The 24,344-nt window shown below is 35.8% G+C and overlaps 1 protein-coding gene across 1 annotated transcript in view; it reads left to right on the forward strand.

The window, feature by feature from the left end:
* ROBO2 (roundabout guidance receptor 2) overlaps positions 1 to 24,344 on the forward strand; it is a 574,540-nt gene that overhangs the window by 395,785 nt on the left and 154,411 nt on the right. Inside the window, exons 3-4 of the mRNA XM_029214217.1 lie at positions 16,784 to 16,941; positions 19,616 to 19,736. Of these exons, the coding sequence (XP_029070050.1) occupies positions 16,784 to 16,941; positions 19,616 to 19,736 (279 nt within the window). The remainder of the gene's footprint in view (positions 1 to 16,783; positions 16,942 to 19,615; positions 19,737 to 24,344) is intronic.

Below are 24,344 nucleotides of genomic sequence, written 5' to 3' on the forward strand. Positions count from 1 at the left end.
GTCTCCAAGATGGTTACATGTATTTTCTAATGTTCCGTTTAAAATAAATGAAAACACAAAAAAGATTGAATCTGACTAAAAGTTTAGTTTTGCTGAAAAAAGAGATTGACATATATTTAAAAAAAAAAAATGAAGACTGCAATCCTCAGGGCTTGAGCTACCATTAGAAAAGCTGCAATAGTTTATTATACAGAAAGATAGCAGTGTAATACTGATCGGCAATCCACCCACCATTAGCTTTTGTTCTCCAGTTTCTATGAAAAAGCAATTGTACAGAATCAAGCTCATATTAGGGATTCATTCAAAGAAGCAAGTTTCATCATGAACTTTAAATTAAAAATAGATTTAGCCTAATGTTTGAAGTCACCATCTCACAGCATGCTGTAATAACTGATTATAATGATGACCTTAGTTTCCAAGTTAAATTATCTTTAGTATACTTTAATTATTGGGTTAAGGAATTATAAAGTATGTGTGTTATGCTTAAGTTTCTTTCAAAATAATAGAAAATAAAAAAAAAAAAGATCTAGTTTCAAATCCTGGTCCCTCCTCTTTGTTAACTGGATGAAGTTGGTATCTTCAAACATTTGTCTTTTCATTCATAAGCCTACCTACCTCACAGGGTTATTGTGGGGTTTCCATTATAGGCAAGAAATCTTGATCATTATTAGACACTGATTTATCCCATCCAACTAGACAACTCAGATATTTTTTTAAAAATGCAGAACATAATCTTGAAAACATTATGAATGTTTTAAGCAGTGATATAAGTTTCTGACATTTTTCTGACCATTTGAATTCTGTGAAATTTGTGTTAGTTTTTAACTTTGAAAATGAGAAACTACTAGCATTCCACTACTGGAAGATCATTCCACAATAATGCCCCTCAAAGCATACTATATTTTTTACTGAAGCAAATAACAAGCAACTTCCCATACATTTATTGAGTAAAATCATTAAATTAGTGTAGGGAACTTTCTACTAAAGATGCATACGTAATAATCAACTGTATCCAGTTTAGTCTTATCTTGATGACAAGAATTGAAATTCCTCACTCATCTATTCATTCAGTAAATATTTACTTTGCACTTGCTATGTGCCAAGAATACCATTGTAGACCCTGGGGATACCACAGTAAACAATGAATGAGGTCCTTCCTTTCACGGAGCTGGCTTACATTCTACTGAAGGCAGATAGATAATGAACAAGCTAGCAGACAAAATAATTCCACATATGTGATATAAAGGGGGCAAATACCAAAAGGGTGTGATATGTGTGATCTTGTTGCTTCTTTAGATTGGGTAGTCATAAAAGGGAAACTCAAAGAATTGTCATATAAACTGAGATTTGATGGACGAGAAGAAGAGAGCTAAAAGGAAGTCTTAGGGGAAGAACATATCACAGTGAATAGTGTAGCAAAAGGACCTAAAGAAGTCTTTGCCTTGCTAGAAGAAGAGAAGGGCCAGTGTGGCTGGGGGAGAGGGAACAAGAGGAATGGGTATCATGAGATGAGAGTCCAGATCTCAAGATGCCTTGTAAGCCAGAGTAAGGATTTGGATGTTTCTGTAGATGTGATGAGTCTTTTGGAGAATTTTAAGCAGAAGGATGACAAGATTTGTTTTACAATTTTAATGAGGTTACTCTGTTGGCTATGTGAGGAATTGACTGTAAGAAGAGTAAAATAAGATTATTAAGAGTCAGCTGTATTATTCCCTGAGAGATGACAGTGACTCAGACCAAGTGATGGGGTGGGAGTAAAGAAAAATAGGCAGATTCTGGATAAGTCTCTTGGTAATTGGGGCTTACCAATGGACAAGATGACGATGATGTGTGCGTGTGAGGGGGATGTTCGTGGGTGACAGAAATGGAGGAAAAATAATTTGTTGATAATTTATACCCGATTGTACCACAGACAAAGACGCAAAAGTTTTGCGGGGTCGGGGAGGGGGAAGATTTGTGTGACAAAAATCAAGAATTCAATTTTGGTCACGTTAAATTCAGGATACTCTTAGACATTCAAGGGGTGATGTCAAGCAGGCAGTCTGGAATTCCAAGGAGCTCAAGGCTGGAGGCATTCATTTTAGAATCATCAGCATGGAGGCAGGACTGACAGAGGTTAACTACGAAGAATTTGTGTCCGGGAGCTCTCCATTTTTGAGTAATATTGACTATGTGAAGGCAATTAAATGTAATACTTGATTAATATATCTATTGTATGGAAAGCCTCTTCTACCTAAACATTAAAAATATTCAGAAAGAAAGAAAGACTACGTTAGTGTATTTTAGTATTATCTCAAATGATTTTGTCTCTAATAACCACCTTTATCTAATGGACAAAGAACAGAAAAACAGCATCCGGGACTCTGCAGGAACAAAATTATTTTTAGAAAAGAACATTTTTTAGTTATTGGGCTGCTTAATTTTTGAAGACTATTGAAAATATACAGTGAACATTTTATTATACAAATATATTCAGTTTTGAAAACAATTCAATGATAATAAAGCATTTTCTTTTTCTTTACATCATATTACAGTAACGAAGCTGTTACCTCTCCAAATGCATTTAATGAGTTTTAACTAACATTTTAAGGAGATGACATTATCATAAACCTAAGAATTAGACAAAATTGAATTTACTGGTATAGAGAAAGATTCCTTGAGCTAAATATATTGTTTAAGATGGACTATAATTCATTTTATGATATACCACCATCCTTCTATAAGAAAAACTATATTAATGGATCATTATACTTAATCTTTTTTTATCCTTTTATTCCAAGTTTTAAAATAAAAAACTCATGATGTTTTTATACACTCAAATCATATGAGTATAAAAGGCACAGACATATCAAGGAAAATAAACCAAAATTTTTATAAAGTTTTTCGCATTTTCTCTAAATAAAACTCCATAAAGAAACTTCAAATGGAGGTAAGTTTTTATTTTTAAAGGAGAAATCATTTATAATTTTCTTGATTCACATATTTAAAGTGTGTTTATAGAATCACAACTTATAATTTGGGAGAAATGAGGAACTTTTTAAAGTAAGTGATGTTTTGCCTTTTATGGGTCATGTGTTGACAGTGAATATATGTGATGGCTTTAAGCCTCTCTCATCTAGAGCAGTCACCACTGCTTGCTCCTTCCCCTATAACTTCCTCATTTTGTATTCAGTCCTCTGTTGAGGCACTTAAGAGGCCTAGGTCTAGATCAAAAGGTTGTCATCTTACTCACCTTTATATCTCTTGTACCTAGCTCAGAGTTGGCCTTCAATTCATCTTAAATGAAGAGACCTTCTTAACATTAAATTTTTCTGAATATTTATTCTACCTTAGAAAATAACTAATTAATCGAGTTATACATTTTGATCTCAAAGGTCAGACTTATTACCATTCTACAGGTATTTTTTTGGCATTTATAGTTGAAAGCACCAATTTTCTGTAAACTTGCAGTTTGTGTCACTGAGTGACTCTTGTGAGAAACCAGGTTTCCTTACCTTCTTCCCAACTCTTTGTGTTGAATCCAGCTGGAGCAGATGGTATACTTTCAAAACACTCTTAGTCAAAATTATTTTTCTTTATACATTGTAAAATATACATATTAGTAAGTAATTAATACACTTACAGGGTTCAAAAATCAAAATGTATGAAGTGCATATAGTGAAGTCTTCCTCTCTCATCCCTCACTTCCCACTTTTGTTTTTCTCTGCAAAGGCTTTGTTATTATTAGTTTCTTGTGTGTCCTTCCAGAGATTGTTTTTTGTACATGCAAGCACATTCCAGCATGTTTCTTTTTGTAATTAATTAAAGCATACTGTGCATGTTTCAAACCCAGCTCTGAAGCTGGCCCTGATAAAATGACTTTCTTGTTGAAAACAGTTTCCCTCCATTGTATCCTAATACATTTTCAATGTGGTTCTATGATGCTGCATGCTTTTTTTTCTTTCAGATTGTGATTTTTGACTTATATTTTGATAACTCCTAAATCTTTTCAGCACCCTAAGGGCAAGATCTCTGCTTGAAATATCTTGTACTTCTAAGTGTGATAGATACATAGCACCTGTCACCATCAAAATATTCGGTACCTACTTTTTAAATAAAAAAGAAACCAATGATTAAAAACACTCTTCTGTTATCTCACATTAGTAGTTACAACTAGAACTAATTGAAAAGTGAAAATATCTAATTTACTTGGTATCAATTAAACAAAGCAAAATTAAATATCATATTAAAATCACCTTTTAGAAATGAGCTGGGTAAAACTTATTGAGCAAAGTTAAACTTTTTGATTTGGAGGAACCAATGATATTTTATTGCCCAGATAATACTTTACAACATAAATAATGATACCTAAATACATTTGACTTTAGAATTATACTGTTATATATAAATCCTAAATCCGATAGTACTCACTCATAGTAATTGTCACCATCCAGTAGCAATTGCATAGTATTTGACTGTCTGACCCTCAAGACCTTAAAAGAGGAATTATTTTATACACAAGATAGGGTTCTTGAAGATAGGGTTCAGGGTCCCTTTTTTTTTTTTACTAGCATTCTTAATTTCTAACAACAATAATAATTCTTATTTCTGAAGTGTTTCCTTTGCTTCACAATGTGCTTTACAAAGATCACTTTCTTTATTCTTCATAACTATCCAAAGACATAAACTTTAATATCCCCATTTTACAGATGAAGAAGGTGAGCCTTAACGTGGCTGAGACTTAAGACCATCAAGTTAATAAAGTAGCAGAGCCGAGCCTCAAACCCAGGCCTCTGACTAAGCCCATTATTTTAACCACAATGCCATATTGCCTCCCCATCAAAAAGTAATAGTTCCATAAACATTTATTAAATGGAAGCTCTAGGTATCGTGAAAGGAACTGGGCAAACAGTGGAGAGGAACTAGAGTGCACCTAGAAATAGAAAATAGTGTGAAGGTCCTAAGATGGAAAAGAGCTTGCTATGTTCCAGGACCTGAGGAAAGGCCAGTGTGGGTGTGAATTATGATTGAGAGGGCAAAGATGAGGCAGTAGAGATTTTTAGAGAATAAACCACACAGAAGAAAAGAGGAGGGTAGTTAACATTCTGCCTCGATTTCTTGGAACTGTCCTGGCATAATTATGAAGAATGCTTCCATTAACTTTAGTATGGAAGTATGTTTAGTATGGAAGATAAAATAATAATAGGCAAGGTTAAAGATTTTAGATTTCAGAAGGAATGAATAAATTTTTCCCCAGCTACTTGTGATATTAGCAGGGAAATGAGAAGTCTTAGAGTCCAAACTCCATACCCAGCACTTTCATCAACTGACAACATTCCCAGTGATGAACTGAAGCCATATCTCCTAGAAGCTTACTGAAGCAAAGGTCTTCCTTTTAAGTGAATGTGGAAAAAACCATTTCAAGGGCTGTATTAGCCATGTGCTTTAGACATCACTGGATAAATATATGTAACATCTGATTATTTAGGATCCACTAATTCATTTTGAAAATTGACCCATTTGCCAACCTCTGATTTTCTTATTTGGCCCACATTTATTACACGTATTTTGCCTTACATTCAGAACAGTTATAATTTGATTGTTCATTGAGAGTATCAAGAAAAAAGTTTCTAATTTTACCATTTGTAGAAAGTTTGGGAAAGAGTGAGGTGAAGTGGCTGATATGTGGTGCATGAAAATGGCCCAAATTAGGAATTATAATAATTTGTGAATTATAATAATTTGTGAATTTTAATAATCTGGCATCACAAATAGCTTTGATTAGAACTAAGCAATAAAGGTTTGGCAGACTTTCTGATAAATCTTACTTATTAAGTTTTGGTACCCTCCCAGGCAGAGAAGCTAAAACAATCACATGCAACTAGGTGGTTATCTCCATATAGGGAGTTGGCACCTCACCAAGCAGGAAGGAAGTGGCTCTGTTTATTTTTTATCCATGACTATTTTGAGAGTAAAATTGTACTGAGTCTTAGTCCTAGGAATAACCATGGAGCCCAGAAAATAAAAATATAACAAAAAACTCTGAGGGCAATTTGATTTATTCCCTTATTGCTGAGCATATACTCTGTGGCTGACCAAGGCTACAGGGTATGAGGAAGAGGGAGATTTTTCTCTAAACCTCCATGCTTAATATGACTTCTTTCTAGTTTCGTGTAAGAGATGAAGGTTTGATTAGAGTTTACATGAATTTTAAAATATTTAAACACTTTTGGGGAAAACATACTTATAATACATTTTCATCATGAGAACTCAGTATCACACCTTAAAAAGATATCCATTATTTGTTCTTTGGTATCAGTTTGTTTTCACAGAGTATATGGCAAGGTTGGATGGGGGCCTGTGGAGTTAGCATCAGGAAAAAAAGACATTGTGCTACTCATAGGTTCAAGCACATTGTTTGCTGGTTGTTTGCAATGATATAATATGAATTTTCTGAAATAATTTAAATGTGGTCTCTAGCACATTTGCATTCATAAAAAGTGCTTGGATATGCTTCTTGCTTCCTCTTCTCCTGCTTAGCTGTCAAAATATGGTGATGATTTTGAAGATTTACGGTAGATGGGTAATGAGATTGCTGAATATTAACCGCAGCATTGAGAATTCATTTGGTAGCAAAAGAAAAGACGGTTACTGGGTCTTTGGGATAGAGCAGAGAGATGATAGAGCTTTTTTCTAATCAGCCAATTAAAAAGTAAATATGCTATGTTCTGGATTAGGAAACATTTCAAAGTTCTTGTCATGTAGTAATCAAAGGGAACATTTCCCAAAGGTCAAATTACATCCATTTCAGCAAAATTCCTGAAGTTTACAGTAATGCCCATATTTTGCAGTGTAGACGTATGCAAATCTTAATATTAGATAGGAAAGACTAAAGAGCCCACAGGCATGTGGAACATGATTTTTTATTATGTAAATTTCAGGTGTACAGCATTATAGTTCAACAGCTGTATATACTACAGAGTGATCACCGCCACAAATTTATAAAAACTACTTTCATTGTTGCATTTGAATTCAAGTAAGTCTCATGCAGTTATGCTTTGGTCTATGTTCCTGTGTAAAACAGGGAAGTAAACAGCATACTCTCCCAGTGGTCATTTTTAAGTTCATGAATTATGGTGAGATTCACTGTTACACTCTAAATCAGACCACTAGTGATTATGGTTATGAAATGTGTTGTTAAAATAGGTGAAATGATGGAAATCGTGAAATCAGCAGAATCATGTTGAAAGCCCATTATAACATATAGCTCAGTTATTCAGAAATGTGTTGAGTTTCAGGTAGACGGGAAAAAAGATAGAGCAATAGTAGTTTCAAAGTAACTGGCATTCTTGACTAGGAAGGTTGACCTTGACCTTCTTCTCCTTCCAACCCTCATTTCATCAGCAGGGGTGAGATTACTTTGAGACCTTGCCAATAGGTAATAAATAACACATAAATTCCAGGACACCCTTGCACTGTAGGGTGCCCTAATGTGTAATAATCCTTAGACTATTGAGTTTGTAACTCATGACATCTGGCAGTTACTTGGCATCGTAATTCATGCTGATCAGGCACGTCAGAATACACCATGGGAGAGAAATATCAGAGCACTAACCCACTGATACTAGGAAAGGGTGAAATGACGGAGGTACACAGCTGCGCAGACTGTGTACCTCTGTGAACTGTGCAATGTTAGAATGCTGTAAAAGCTAATGCCTTCAGATAAGGACTAACAAGGCGGGAGGAGAGTAGGAATCTATTGGGATCCAGAATAAAGCAGCACATTAATATTTACTTGATAGCACTTTCTTTCTTTATTCAAATTGACAGATGTAGCCTTAAGGCAGTAATGAATCTTGAAGTTTGAATTTAAATAAATACTTATGTATATTTTATTTTATTTTTATTTTTATTTTTTTGCGGTACGCGGGCCTCTCACTGTTGTGGCCTCTCCCGTTGCGGAGCACAGGCTCCGGACGCGCAGGCTCAGCGGCCATGGCTCATGGGCCCAGCCGCTCTGCGGCATGTGGGATCTTCCCGGACTGGGGCACAAACCCGTGTCCCCTGCATCGGCAGGTGAACTCTCAACCACTGCGCCACCAGGGAAGTCCACTTATGTATATTTTAAATTTAAATCTGCACTTAAATAAATATATACGTATATTGAATTAAAATTTTTTACAGATATATATATATACAAATTTTATATATATAAAATATAAAAAATATTTGTCCCTTTCAATTTTTTGTTTTCTTTGGTCTTACAGTGAGAGCTAAATGAGGCAAAAAAGAGAGTGTGGGAAAAAAATGAGAAATAGTGGGCCAAAAAAAAAAAACATTCCACAAAGCGCCTGTAACAAGCCTTCCTGATACCTAGAAGCCTAACTTCTTTAGCTGAAAACTTGAGGCTCATGGGACATGAACCGGGTTGAAGAGCTAGAAGCAGACAGATGGTTATTTGTGATCGTCCTGTAAATGTAAATGCTATAAAGATGTTGTGATTACTTATTTATTTACTAATGCCCCAACCCAGATTTAGAGAAAGTAGGAGGCAGTATTTAAGCTTGAAATAATCTGGTGTTTCCCTTTGTTACCATCTTGAGAAACATCACTTAATGCTTTTTTTAGGATTAATCTGTGTAGTTCTGAATTTTAAATTCAATGTACTATTTCTTCCAATATCCAGAGGTATAGCTATCTCTGTGACTGAGATTGAAATTAGCAAAAGGGCAGGTGCTGGAAGGAGGTTGGGTAGCAGAGTAGAACATTTTGGGGATGTGGAGAGTTTTTGTTTTACAGTAGAGGAAGGCCTCCTTGAACACATTTAGGCCAGTACCCTCAATTCTACACACCGTTCTCCTCCTGACTTACTATTATATTTGGACACACCCTCTAAGTTCCCCTCATGCCTTTCAGTTTTCTGTGATTCTGGAAACATCGATCCCACATGACCGATTTTGTGGACAATGGCACTTTAAGAAAAAAGAGGAACTGATTAAACATTAATTAGCCTCAGTCCACAACTTCCTCACAAGCTAATGGATAGGGTATGCAGATCCCTGTCAAATATCAGATGCTAGGCTTTGCCAAAAATAGGACTTCCAAGTGTTGAAGGAGTGCCAACTGCTGGCTCCTTAACTCAAACCAAAGGAAATGATTACCAGAGACAGGCCTCGAGTCTGCCGTGGTCAGATGTCACCAGTTTGCAGTGCCACATGTGATCCAAGAGTTTATGAATGATCTCAACTCTTGGTCCCCATGGAGAACATATGCATTACAGAGGTTACGGATACAAATTACAGAGAGCATGATGTTTCCATGCAATTTCTAAGAATCCTTCAGCAAGTTTTAAACATTAATGGAAAACATTAAGGAAGGCTTGGCACTCTTAGGGGGACTTCAAATTATATTGTGGATGAGGACAGAACAGGGCTAAAAAAAGGATTCGAGAATAAAGACTTGGCTAAGGAATTTGGAGCTGGCCATTCCTCTTGGATGAGTTGTGTGTTTGTGTGTTTTATTCCCTGCAGAATTCGAGGCTTCACAAAATGCTATGACTTGAAAATGAGCAAGTCGCCGGGTATCCCTGTTCAGTTATCATGCTCCAATTCATACCACTGGTTTATCTGGATCATTTGCTGAGTGAATTTGCTTGCACAGGGAATCTTAGTGGGATGAGGGGTGAGACCTTCTCATTTTGGAATTGTCAGCATGTTGCAGAGGTGCCAGAGTGTCAGCTTGCACAGCGGTAGCAGGATGTCTCCTCACTGAGTTCTTTCTTTCCCATTCCCCTTCTGTGCAGGATAAACCACTTATGACTTGTTCCCTGAATATCAGATCTTGTTGTCTGTTTAGCTGGTGGCTGGCCTGTCCATTCTGACCATATCTTGTTTGATTGTACCAAATCTAATAAAGTAGTTTGTTGTGAATGATGGTTCCTCTTTAGATTTATTAGGTCTTTTGGTCTTTGCAACTTGAGAAAAATACAGAATTATTGTAACTTATCCGTGTAGAGCTTTCAGTTGAAGGGGAAAACTCAGTTTCAACTGGCCTAAAAATGAAAGAAAACTTCTTTAGATCCCATACGTAGAAAGTCCAGATTTAACACAGTCTTCAGAATTGGTTTGTTCAGTTACGGCATCAAGAACCCAGATATTTTTTCTAGTGTGCAGAGCCTCAGTTTCATTCTGAGGCTGGAGCTCCCCCTGGGGTCAGAGCATGGCTGTCAACAACAGCCATTTACTGCAGCAGGACAAGACAGTGCACTTTCCTGGGAAGTAGAGTAGAGGACCTGAACTTCAGGCTGGCTGCGATTACACCCGATCATTCCCCGTGGTGAGAGGTGCTGCTGGTGATGAGGATAGGAAAATAATGTGTACCAGTGGTAGAAATGGCTATCACTGTTTTTCCTAACCCACTGTAATATTTACTATGATATACTATAATTTGTGCTAGCAGTTTTATTGGTTGCACATAAATATGTTGTTCCTTTGAGTGATTGATTTCTGACCTTTTTGAACTGCCAGGCTTTTATTTTAGAGATATACGAGCTTGTAGGTAGGCAAGTCGAGTGCACTGTCTCTTAAATCCTACCAACTTAAATAGTTCTTCAGAAATGACATTTTGAAATCAAATTAAAACACTGTAGTGTATTTTATTCAGTAAGAAAAAGACTGCAACACACCCTTTGAAGAGGAGTTCATCAATTCAATCAACCTGTCAAGTATACTTAATGAACTCGCCTGATGCCCTTCAAGATGGGAGCCCTGGGCTTCCCTGATGGCTCAGTGGTTGAGAATCTGCCTGCCAATGCAGGGGACATGGGTTCGAGCCCTGGTCTGGGAAGATCCCACATGCCGCTGAGCAACTAGGCCCGTGAGCCACAACTACTGAGCCTGCGCGTCTGGAGCCTGTGCTCCGCAACAAGAGAGGCCGCGATAGTGAGAGTCCCGCACACCGCGATGAAGAGTGGCCCCCGCTCGCCGCAACTAGAGAAAGCCCTCGCACAGAAATGAAGACCCAACACAGCCAAAAATAAATATAAAAATTAAATTAATTAATTAAAAAAAAAAAAGATGGGAGCCCTGTGGTGGGTAACCTAATCCTGTGTAAGTGTAAAAGAAAAAACTTTTCAGATGAGTGAATCTGAAGCTGACACTGAAGGAACAGTATGGGTTTGAAGAAAGAAATAGGAAAAAGTAAGGGAAGAAAGGTATCTGGGGAAGATTTTCAAGCAGAAAAACCATATATGCTAATGTGCACCGATAATTAGATGTTCCTCTGTGTGTCTACAGCAAGAGGGTTGCAGAAATGTATGTGATGAGCGTGGAAATATAAACACAGAGACCTGATTCTATACATTTGATATCACATTAAGAAGAGAAGTTTTTCTTAAAAGCCATTTAAAAAGTTGTGAAAAAGGAATTGATGCCATCATATGTGCACTTTAGCAAACTCATAATAGCCACAATAGAGAGATTAAAAGAGAAATCAGAGAAAAAGTTTAAATAGGATACCCTGGAAGTAATTAAGGAAGAGATAAGGACATCCTGAACTAGGGCAGTGGGGACAAAATAAATAGATACAGGTGATATTACAAATCATTGTAGCATAATGACTGTGCGTAGGGTCTAGAGTCAGACCTGCAGGGTTCAGACTCTGTACTTGTCCACTACAATAGGTCATTCCAAATGACCTATGACATATCCATGATGCCAGGTTTTGCACATAGTGTGTACTCATTAAATATTAGCTGTTATTGTAGGGCAATTACTTTTAAAATAGGGAGATCAAAGTGTTACTGTGTGTGCTGCTGATTCAAAAAAGCAAGTTTAAAAAAAATTTCTTGTTATTTCATATATTATGCATGACTAAAGGCTTCTGACGGTCCTTTTAAGTATCAAGATTTACTCAAATTTTGTATTCTTAAACTAAAATATGCACTGGATGGGCATCTCTTCGAACTAGTCGTCACTCTTCTACTGAGAAGTCTCTTGCTGCACAGCTCTGACAGCTCAGGTGCACATACAGAGAGAAATCCTGCTGGCATGGAAGCCTTGTGATCAGCGTTGCTTTGAGTTGCCAGAAGTTTCAACTGCTGCTAACCATGCTTTTAATTACATATCTCTTTTTAAATTACCTTTCCCGTGATCAGTTTAATTTGTTGTGGATGGTCTTCTTTATCTGATGGTGTGTATGAATACTTTCATCCGTAATGTTTTAGGCTCTACATTTTTAATAACTGCTTGGAAGCATGTATAGGTTGTAAGTCAGAAATGTATCTTTCAGAAGTCTGCTAATTATGCAGTCTCATTTGATTATTATTGCTAATTTATTTTAAAATGATGAAATGTCAGAGTAATGATTTGCCTTGTCTCTGTTGACTGAGGCAAAAAAGAATTTTGAGAACTATTGAATTAGGACAGAAGGGAGAGGACTTGGTGAGCTAAAGAATGTGGGATAGTAAGAAGCAAGAGTCCAAGAGGTCTGCTCTAAAGGGATACCTAGATGTGAAGCTGTTTTAGGGCACTGTATTAGTTACCTATTGCTGTATCACAAATTACCACAAAACTTAGTAGCTAAAACAGCACACATTTATTTTCTTACTGTTAGTGGGTCAGGAACCCAGACATGAGTTAACTTAGTCTCCTCCTAAGGATCTCTCACAACGCTGCAATGCAGATGTTGGTCAGGGCCATGGTCTCATGTAAAGGCTCAACTGCAGATGTTCCTGTTCCCAAATTTCAGTAGTTGCTGGCAGGATTTGAGCTCTCAAGGGATGTGGACTGAAGCCTCAGTTCCTTGCTTACCGTTGGCTAAAAGCTGCCTTCGGGTCATTGCCAAATGGGCCTCTACATCGAGCAGTGTGGCATCTTGTATGATCAGAGTAAGCACATGAGGAGAGAGGGAGAGAGACAGACAGAAAGACAGACAGAACCAAAAAGATGAAACTTACGACCTTTTGTCACCTAATTTTTGAAATGACATTCCATCACTTCATTAAAGGCATGTCACCAGGTCCAGCCCACAGTTAAGGGGAGGGGATGAGACAAAGAAATAAATACCAAGAGGGAGAGGTTATTGTGGAGCGTTAGAGAACAAGCCTACCACAGGCACCGTCATGTCATTTCTGTTTTATACAGTATTCCTTAACCACTTTATAAGACACTGCCAAGCGCATTGTAGTATTCAGTGTCTTCTTGTAGAATTGAATTAATTTGTTACAAATCTTTATGTCATGAATATGAACTCTATCATATCAAACACAGTAGTAATTCAGAATTTATTGATCTTCCAGAATAACTTTCTAAGTCACCGTGCATGTCAATGTAAAGAGAATTCAAGTCTAACCCAGGTTATGGCTAGCTTAGTGAAGTCTCATTTGTGTTTTCAGCTCATATAGAGAAATGAACATTTGGGTTCTAGCCAACTAGATTTCTCTTTTTCCCCCATGGAGATTTGAACCCTTGTATTCTAAACTTAGATCTGCAAGCAAGTACTATATCAAAAGTGTGCCTATTATATCTTTTTTTCTTTAAAGTACAACTTACCTCTACCCTGCCCCCAGCTTTTGTCTTTTTAACCAGATTCTTTTCAGTTCATCATGTTTATTTCTCTTCACCCTATTTAAAGACTTGTTTGGAGCTTTAGGTAAACACATATTGCTGCATGTTCTTGTTTTGGCTTAGTTGTCAAGCCTCATTGAAAATATGGCTTCCAGCTCTTTTTAGAATAGGAGCTTAATGAGAAAAAGAATATAGACTCAATTTGGACTTGCTTTGCTTTTTTACATTTACAGGACTGTTTTAGTTCCCGTTATCTAACATACATAAATCCTTTACTGTAGGGAACACCTTCTATTTTTTATCACTTGCCATAAAGCAGAGGGCAAAATCCAAGACAGAAATGAATAATTAGCAAAAATTTGTAAACAATAAATATTGCATTTTATTTTGTTTACATTTGTGAATGGGTATACAAACATCAGAAACACAGAAGCAGGTATCAGAACATTTATACAATTTGAGATGAGTAAAAATGACTTTCTATTTCCTAAGACAGATTCTATATTTGTTTGCTATGCTAGAACCTGCTGAAAGCGTTGTTTTTCTCTTGAATGTTTTATTTGAGAGAGAGAGAGAGAGAGAGAGAAGAAACACATTTTATTATCCCCAAAGATGTAAAAGAAATGGTATCACTAAGCAAAAATGAATTACTCTATAAACCCCAGAGAGCATTTTACAAGTTGAAGAGGGTGCAGTACCAATTATACTATTATCTCACTCTACTCTCTGGGTGAATAGTCGGAAAGCCTAAAATTACAGTTGATGTTAGATTTCTTGGCTTCATTTGCAAATTGGAGTCATTTTCTTTTTTTGTCAACGCCATAAACACACGTTATATTGTTTAAGAGCAGCAGCCCCTAGTTTGTTATGATATTTTCCTCCTTTTTATCCCCCATATCAAAGGACCTTTTTTTTTTTTTTTTTCCTCTTAATTTGGCTTGTTGCAGATTGATGTAATACTGTTTCTGAATCATTTGCAGTGGTCCTAAGTACCATTTGAGCAGAGGCTTTTTGGCTTACTTGTCAGGAGACCAGTTCTGGAGAAGGTTCTCCAACTGTCCAGATGTGTCATTTTGGACTAGATTGAGAGCCTGCCAAAACACCACTTGCTGCCAGTACCGGATATTGTAGGGGTGCTCACCACCCTGTTACCATAGTTTTGCTGGTCTTAACATTGCATAAATAGGCAGCTGTTCTGTATTCAGGATATAAATGAGTCACCAGCTTGCTCTACCTTGAGGATTTACCTGCAATAGGGAAGCACAGTGTGAACCCCTTCTTACCCTCCTGCATGAACATCATATTTAAATGCACACTTCCCTCAGCACATTCAGAAGCAAACCCCTATGCATATAAATCACATCCTTCTTGCCAGTTAGACAAGAGAACCGAAAAATGTGCAGTTCATTGTGCTAAAATGGAACACATTTCCTCAGCAGCTAAAGCAGTAAATTAATCAGCTTATAAACTAAGAGTGAGCAATTTGTGCTGAATTCTTTCTTACTGCTCCTTCAATAGGAGACAAGGTTCTCTAATCTCATAAAAGGTCATGACTTCATTAAGATGGAAAACCATGTTGCAAGAGACAAGAAAAGAAAAGCCTTAAAAGTCACTCAGTTGTCTCTCTGGACCTATTTTCAGGACAGGGGATTTTTATTTATTTGGAGAATGACAATTAACCTGGAGACTTGGCCCAACAAGGAAGCAGAGTGCTGACGTGGGTCTCATTACAGGACACGGGAGGCAGTTGGTTTGACCTAATCCACATTTGCAGCAGGTGATTTACATAACCAGTTAGCACAAGCTGCCCGATTTTGATTTTAAGTAGCTGACCAATTTATCTATAGAAAATGTATGTGTGTGTTCATATGTATATATGTACGCAGGTGTGTATATATATGTACACGTGTATAACACATATACATATACATATACACGCATATATTTGTGTTGGGGGGTTATTATTTTACCCCAAGGTACATTGGGAGAAAACCTTGTCTGTGTTAGAATATCAAAGAATAGGAAAAGTGAAGGCAGTTACAAAAAGCAGAGGCAGTTGTGTTATATGGTGTATTAGCTGGTCTCAACTACATTTTTTATTGAAGTATTGTTGACTTACAATGTTATATTAGTTTCAGGTGTACAAGTAGTGATTAAATATTTTCACAGATTACACACCATACAAAGTTATTATAAAATATTGACTATATTCCCTGTGCTGTACATTACTTCCTTGTAACTTATTTATTTTATAACTGGTAGCTTGTACCCTTTAATCTCCTTCACCTGTTTTCTCAACTGCTTTTTCTAATGTTTACCCTAAAATAGATATAGTCCTTATTTGCTAAATAAGACCAGCATTCTGCAGTCCGATAGGACCGAGTCATTTCTCCAGGCTTTTCATTTTGCCAGGGGAAGAAAAGTGCACAGATAGATAGGTGACATTTGGAGACCCAGGCATGCCAGATTTTCGGGTTACAACGGAGGTCCAACCTGCTGTTCTCCTAATGAAAGGAGGGGAAATTCAGACTGGCAAAACCGCTATAAGGGATATCTCTGCTCCCAATGTCACGCTGCCCAGATGTCGCTCGGCAGGTGGAGATGCAGACGGAATGAAAATGTAGCCCTGTGTATGTGGGTGCTAGTGCATTGCAAGGGTGAACAATGAGTCTATCTTCAGAAGTGTAATGAAAACAGTGTGGATCTTGTCCATATTCATGTCACGAGAAAGGGCTTTCTCAAGGAGTTCTCACCCCACTTCCCCTCCCAGACTGAACAGGCATACATGCTCCCAGACCACGTGCACATGACTTGTTTCAGGGCTTTAAATATAACAAGTATAACAACTTATTTTAATGCATTTATACACGTGTATGTATACGTATATGCTTTTTAAATAGAAAATGGGATCATACTACATAAACAGTTTTGCATTTTGAGTTTGTATTAAATGTCAAAACTATATCATGAATGTGTCTCATCTTATTTTCTTTAGGCTTATCTCATTTTAAACACAAATTTTATAGCAAAGGTTCATAGTCATAGAGTTAATCATTTCCCTGTTGATGAAGCGCTTAGATTGGCTCTAACATATTTTAAGATGGGCATGGTTCTGTTCTCAGTAAATACCAGTAAATTTTATTAGAACAAAGTAAGTTAAGACTTGAAGTTACCTTTTGCAAGAGAAAGCTAAAGTTACTGTCATTGAGTTTTCTTTTACTACAATTGTTTTTCTTCAGTGTTACGAGATGACTTCCGGCAAAATCCCACAGATGTTGTAGTGGCAGCCGGAGAGCCTGCAATCCTGGAGTGCCAACCTCCCCGGGGACACCCAGAACCCACCATCTACTGGAAAAAAGATAAAATTCGAATTGATGACAAGGAAGAAAGAATAAGTGTGAGTTAAACTAAAATGGACCCCTAGAGAGATTGAATATCAAGGCTTGAAATGGATGTATTTTATTATATTACTTATATTATTTATAATATTTTATTTATATTATTTATTATTTCTTGGTAATAAAGTTGTAGAACTGTGGTTGAGTGCTAATTACTATTTACACTGTATTGAAAGGACTGAAAAAAGATAACCAAAAATAAAAACTTTGGAATGAGGCTTCAAATAGTATATGATATATTAATAACTGGACCAATCTGAATATGTAAATATATCTTTGCAGTAGAATACTAATGTCGAAGCTCTTTTTAAGATCTCCAAATGCATCTATTGATCATGCAATACATGTGTCAAAGTGTAAATGATGGCCATAAACTGTATTAACTAGAACATTTCTTTTCATACTACTTTCAAAATTATAAGAGGAAATAATTTGAGGTGATAAATATTTCAAGCTCTTTTCCAGTTTTTCCAATGTAATATTTATAACTAAAATATTGTATGAGAACTCATTTCACAGTTTAAGAGATAGAAGGTAAAAATCAATGTAAAAATAACTGCCCGGTTTTACAGTTTAACCCTTGTAGAAAAATAGTCTGTTTTCAAGGGAAATGGATGATCAGGTTAATCAGTCAATTATTCTTCAAAATGGAACACCCAGAAAATGGTAAAAAGGTAGAGAAATGGCATATAGTTATTTTATTTTTTCAGAGGATCCATTCAACATGTGTATGTGAAGTTTGTTAGAGCAGTCCACTGAAATAGTAGATAATGCCTCAACTTTCTGACATGGTTCTTAGTATAATTTTTATACTCAGTACAATAACTGAGAATTAATATATTTTATTTAAAATAATGTCTCAATGAAACAAATGTACCATTTCTATCAAAAAGTCCACATTTTCTGGGTGTCTATTCTCTTTAAAAATATCTTGTAAATGAGGTTTTATTCTTATGTGTACATTGTGATTACATCATAACACAGGACGAGAGAGTCCATGCAAAAGATCATAACATATTCCATATGATTCTGGCTTGAACTATTGACACTGTGACGATCTACAGTGAAAGATAATTTGGTTCCCAATGGTCTGTGCTCGGGTACCAAACTTATGAAAATGTGCTCCTGTTCAAGATCTTTTTCATGTTTGTAATCATTTAGCTTTTGTTTTGTAACAAATCACCCCAAAATACTGTGATTTATAATAACCATTGCATTTACACTATGATTCTGGGGGTAAGCTGACAGTTCTTTGCTCTGGGCTAGCTTGGTTCATCTTTGCTAGGCTTTCTCATGCTTCTGTGGCTTGTTTAAACGTGTGCTGGCAGCTGGGATGATCTAGGATAACTTTACTCACATGGCTGGCCATTGACTGTCTCTCAGCTGGCCATCTTGGTTCTTCTCCTCACGGCCTCTCATTTTCCAGCAGGCTGGTTCTCATACTGGTCTCAGGGTTCCAACTGCAGCAAGAGAAGGCAAGTCCCTATATGCGAGTGCCTTTCTTCTGGTGAAATGTTGCTTTAGTTCCACTGGTCAAATCAAATCAAATCATATTGTCACACTCAGGTGTCACACACACCTATCATTTATTATGCTCTACTGCATACAGTTGAGAATAGGTTGACTATGTTTTCTTCCTAAGTAAAAAAAAAAAAAAATGTTGAAAATCCCTTTCTATGACATGGCTAGTATTAGAGCCTGAATAAGTCTGATGAAAACGTACCTACTTGAGTTTTGTCTGCCCATGAAATTAAAATTAAAGGAGGAAACCAGCATATTCTTATCACATATCTCTTTAAGAACACTCAGTCATTGTAAAGTTAAGATTGTTGAACTAGATAAATAATAAAAAAAAATTTTATTGGAAAAGAAGCTATAAGTTGATGATTCACTTACTGAAAACCTTATTCTGCTTTAATGTACCCTTTAACTAACAGACATTTTAACATTATTACACTTGTTTATTCAAACAAAAATGCTTCTCATTTAAGAAACATTTAGGGACCACATATTAGAAGCCAATGGTTTGTACCAAGTCATACTCATCATTCAAAAAAAAATTTTGTTTTTATTCAACCTGACCTCCTCTTCAAAAACTATCTCATAAATATAGTTAAGATGAGGAAAAGATAATTTTAATACTAACAATTGAGATGTAAACTCCATGAAAGCAGAGATTTTTACTATTTGGTTGACTATTGAATCTCAAAGGCCTAGAACACCACCCAGCCCATAGAGGTACTCAACAAATACTCATTGAATTCTTCTGAGTCAATTAGATTTCGTTATATTATCCAAAGCAGATATCTAGTACTTCGTTCTGACAACAAACGTCAATAGAAATTCATTCAACAGAATCTCAGAGTGAAGACCAACCACTGTGGTTTAATGGGGGCAGTCACAAGATTCAAAATAGGACCAGGCGAGAGAGAGGAAGACTGCCTTAAAGAAGCATTCTCTAGAAAGGGAATATGGAGGCTTATATTGAGGGTGAATTTGAGAGAAGAAAGTACACATGCAGATACCAAAATAGTTGGAGAGTTTTGTGTCTTAGACACTCAGCTATTTCTTTTAGAGAAAAAAAATGTGCTTAAAGATTTAAAATTATTTATTAGTGACCTTTCTTTCTCTGTTTCTTTTCCTTTCCATTTTCTTTTTTTTCAATTTTAACAGATCCGTGGTGGAAAACTAATGATCTCCAATACCAGGAAAAGTGATGCAGGGATGTATACCTGTGTTGGCACCAATATGGTGGGAGAAAGAGACAGTGATCCAGCAGAGCTGACTGTCTTTGGTAAAACTCTCTTTTAAATTATAAATTGCTATTTACTACCTACTTTTCCTTTTCCTTTAAATATTTTTGCTAATACCAAACACCAGGCCATACAGGGACAGTTACTTATGACTTGTGGTGAGCTCAATAGACTAGAATTGTCTTGTTTTCTGGTTCTGTCTTTCAGATGAAATCTTTGATGTGAAGAAAATTAAACTTTTGAAACATTAATTTACCTACTTTATTCATATATATTTATAGGATTTTGCCTTTCATCAGGATGTAAAAAACTGTCCTTTCTCAAAATCTATTTGAGAGATTATATACCTTTAAAGTTTATCACTCATTCCATTGTGATACATTTATGAAGTATTTATTATGTGCATGACACAGGGTAAGGTTTTTAAAAATTAGAGAGTGCAGTGTATAGCCATTTCACTTGTTTTCTAATTTAAAAAATTTCAGATTGAGCTATTTTCAGTTTTACCTCATGATGAAAAGACTAGCTTGCTAGTTATACACATGCAATCAAAATTAGAAAAAAATTGATCAACTATTTTGCTATAATATTCATGTTTCTTCAACTTAAAAACCAAAGGACTCTTTAGCTGGAGTAATTCAATTAGTTAGTGAAAACGTGATTAGATCTGTATCACAGAAATAGTGGAGAAAGCATTAGGAAGGAGAAAATTGGAGGTAGTAAAGATGGCCAATTAAACGAAAGTAAGGAAAATGCTACAGGGCAGCTGTGGAAAATTGAAAGAGAAATACAATGACAGAAAATTGGGGAAAATGGGGATCCTAAAGATGCTGGAAAATGAAACATTCCTTTAGATGACATTGAAGTCCCATTCAAGTATCTGTATGGAAATATATATGTATACTCACAAATGCACTCACAAACACATACACATATGTATATACACACACATATATAGATGCATGTGTATATCTATCTCTCTATATATATTTGAATAAAAGAGTCACTATTGCAGATATTATGATTTCTTTTTTAAATGCAAGAGATAATTGTGAATTTCAAATTACTTTTTTGTGTGTGCCAGTAAAATAATCTTCTGAATCTGTGCATGGTATGATAAGATCCTATGTCATTACTCCAGAACACACTGAGGTAGCATCAGAATCTGGCATACATCCCTAAAGAGACTTCTTTTGCAGTTGGGGATGTGCCACCCATGGTATAATGGGATCCCGTGCTGTGATGCAAAAGAGAGCCATATTATGGTTTCCATTACATTTAGAGGTTAGGTGTGGTTTATGAATATGTACTAGAGTGCAGGCCTCTCTTTTCAATTGCTCTGAGTATCAGGTAATCTCTGGTAATACTCCTTGTGGATACTAAGCAGCTTGAAGTCCCAAATGACAAAACCAGGATCCCATAATTCATTAAAGGAATTGAACAGTAAAAATAAAACTGTTCAAAGTATGCATGTAAATTTCTGTCCTACAGAGAGCTCAGACAATATCAGTTTGCCCTTACATTTCATGCAGTTATCTATCTATAAGAGTCTCAAAATGTGCTTCACTCCGTAATGAATAAAATACAGTTTTGCCTGCTAAGATATGAAATTAGCGGTCACTGAACATTAGCATTGAAAACCCACAAGTACAGCTATTCTATTTAAAGAAACACTCATCTCTATTCTTCTGTAGCTACCACCAGCTTTGGAACAGAAAAATGTTTCATTACAGCAGTATATATTGCCTTCAGAAGAAAATTGAAAGGGTTTAGTGTTATTACCCAAACAATTAGACTTACCAAATGTGACTTGTGTTATGAAATATTCACCCTACTTTCTCTAAAAATATGATGAGAACTGAAGGATATCCCTAAATATGTCAGGAGTTACAGGGGGGACTTCTAAATTATTTTGAAAGTAGCTATAAACCAAAAAGATTGAATTTGTCTACAGGCAGTTCTTCTGGAACAATTTGTTTAGGAAGCTGAGAAACGTTTATCTCATGGTGTAAACTAGTCAGAACTGACCTAAGTACAATATTAAGTTGAGGGAAAAACTAAAATTCCATAATTGATAAGAAAACAACATCCAAACCTAGAAATAGAACATAAAAAGAGTAGTGATGGTCTAAATCAAGATTGTGACAAGTATTGCATGGGAAAGACCCCCTCCTGTACCTTGATTCCCCAGTTCTTAGAGAAAATAAGATAACTAGTGTGCTATGTATAATGAGGCCTTCTTTAGTTTATTTTGATGCTCTATATCCAGAAAATGTTTTCTAGTAAACCTATCTGTATTTAATCGTTGTTAGATATTCTATCTCTGGTGGGAGGTTTATAAATGTAAAGCTGGTTAGTGACAGTTTACCTCTCCTCTCTCAATTCTATTTTCATGTAGCAACACTTCTGCCTTTAAAACTCTGGCTACTATGACAACTCTGTACTCTTCCAGCTTTTAAATGGAAGTTTTTAAATGTCCTTTGCAACTCCATCTTTAAGATATATAATACAGAAAAAGTAACTGATGATATTTAATTGTTCAAAAATATAATTCACTTATAATGGCAAGGAAACCAATGAAAAGGTTAAAGGGTCCTTACCAATACAATAGCCATCTGCAAGTATTTTGACTCTTTAATAAGTGGGATTGGACTTAGAAGTTTTTTAGTTTGAAAATTGCAAATTATGCTTTAAAAATCTGCGCTTTAGGAAAAGTCTTAATCAGTGTGACTTAATTTTCAAAATGTTACTCTGCCATACTCTCAGAGTCATTTATGCTGTTTGTTCTTCTTTAATATTTGCTGACCATAAAGTAGCATCCTAGTTAAGTGGCGGTACCAAATCTAAAAATTAGAAGTAGGCATCACACTGCAGAAGGACACTAAAATCTATGGCACAGTCTAGATGTCTTCATAAAGAATACTTTGTAGCAATTTACATATGTTAACTAAATTCTAGAGATCCTGAAGACAGAGAAACTAGAGTTGAAGTACATAATTAAATTTCCAGTTATGGGTAGGTTTGGGATATCTGTTATCTAGAATTTAACTGTCATTAAAAAGCAACTAAAAATAAGAATTGTTTCCTAATGATTTTTAAATGTTTGTAAAAGTAATACATGAAAAAAAATTTTCTGTGTTACATTTCTAATAGACATTAGAAGTATTGCAAAACTTATGATGAAATACAGAAAGAGCTTGCAACCTCCCCTCCTCCCAACACACATACACACACACACACATTTCTCATCTTTGAACATTCCTGTAAGCCTGTTTTATCTTTTTCTTCTGGAATTTATTTCCGTATTTCTATGTGCTTATTCTGCAATTTTATACATTTTAACTTCTTATTTTGGAAGATGATGATTTGGCCCACTTATACTCCCCTCTCCAACTTCTCACCTGTACTTTCCCTTCTTTTTGTCTTTTCCCTTCCTTGTCTTTTCAGTATATTGACTTTAGAAACATTGACTGTATTAATATTTAGAATTTAAGTTATTATAACGTTGTAAATATTGACTGTGAGCTAAGTGTTATGCTATTATAATGGCATTACTTTTCTGGCACTATATTTGGTCTTCTTTGAATTAATAATAAATCCATTTTTCCTTTTACTTATGTTTATCTATGCCTGTCATGAATTCTTCTTGAAATCTTCCACAGAAGGTTTAAAATTCTCTAAATTCTATTTAGCTATTAAGTCTACTCTTGCTACAGCCATCCTGGAGGCGTCAGACTTCTGCCCTGTCCAACCAGGCTGGATTCTATTTAGATCTACCCCAGAAACTTCATTCTGATATTCATCTTCCCTTTCCTTTGATGCTGGATTCCCTGTTTCCTATATCCTGTATTTTTTTTTTCTTGTTTAACTTCTATATTCAGAACAGTGTTTCTCTCCTGATTTCTCCTTGACTAGAGCCTAGAGCACATTCCAGACCAAACTATCTTTATTCAATCCAAAACTTAATGGATACTCCGGCTGGTTATAGAATTCAAGTTTAAAAAAATATTTTTGCTCGAAATATTAAGGTCGCCACTTCAATATCATTTTGCTTCCATCGTTACTGTTGAGGAGTCTACTGTACTTTTGATCCCTATGCGATCATTTTCCTTTTTTTTTCTCTTTCCAAACTTTACTTAGTACCTTCTCTTTATCCCATGGTTCTGAAATGTTTCAATACCATGCCTCATTTTGGCACTTTTTTTCTTTTGCTGGTTGGACACTTACTGAGCAATCTCAATCTAAAAACGCTCTGTTCATGCAAGTCAATGAAATATACTGTCCATTTTTTCTATTCCATTTCTCTGTCGAGCATAAATTCATTAATGAGATGTTAAACCTCCCAGATCTTTCTTTTCTTGAAATATTCCTTATTTATAGCATCTTGTTCTTATTTCATGGATGTTTTAACTTATCTTGCATCTCAGGATTTTAACAATATTCTTTTTTTTAAAATAAAATTTTCTCATGATGCATTCCTCCTTTTCTTCTAAGTTCCTTTCCCTGACCTCTCGCCTGCATTGTTCTGTCTTTTACACTGGAGGCTTTCTTCAAATGACTATTTTCTTCGGGATGAGGATAGAGGTTGGGTCTGGTTGTATTGATATCAGTTATTGAGTGAGAGGTAATAGTTGATGGCCTGAGTGTAG

The sequence above is a fragment of the Monodon monoceros genome, unplaced genomic scaffold, assembly GCF_005190385.1.
Source record: "Monodon monoceros isolate NGI ecotype Baffin Bay Population unplaced genomic scaffold, NGI_Narwhal_1 Super_Scaffold_11, whole genome shotgun sequence".
NCBI classification, from domain to species: Eukaryota; Metazoa; Chordata; class Mammalia; order Artiodactyla; family Monodontidae; genus Monodon; species Monodon monoceros.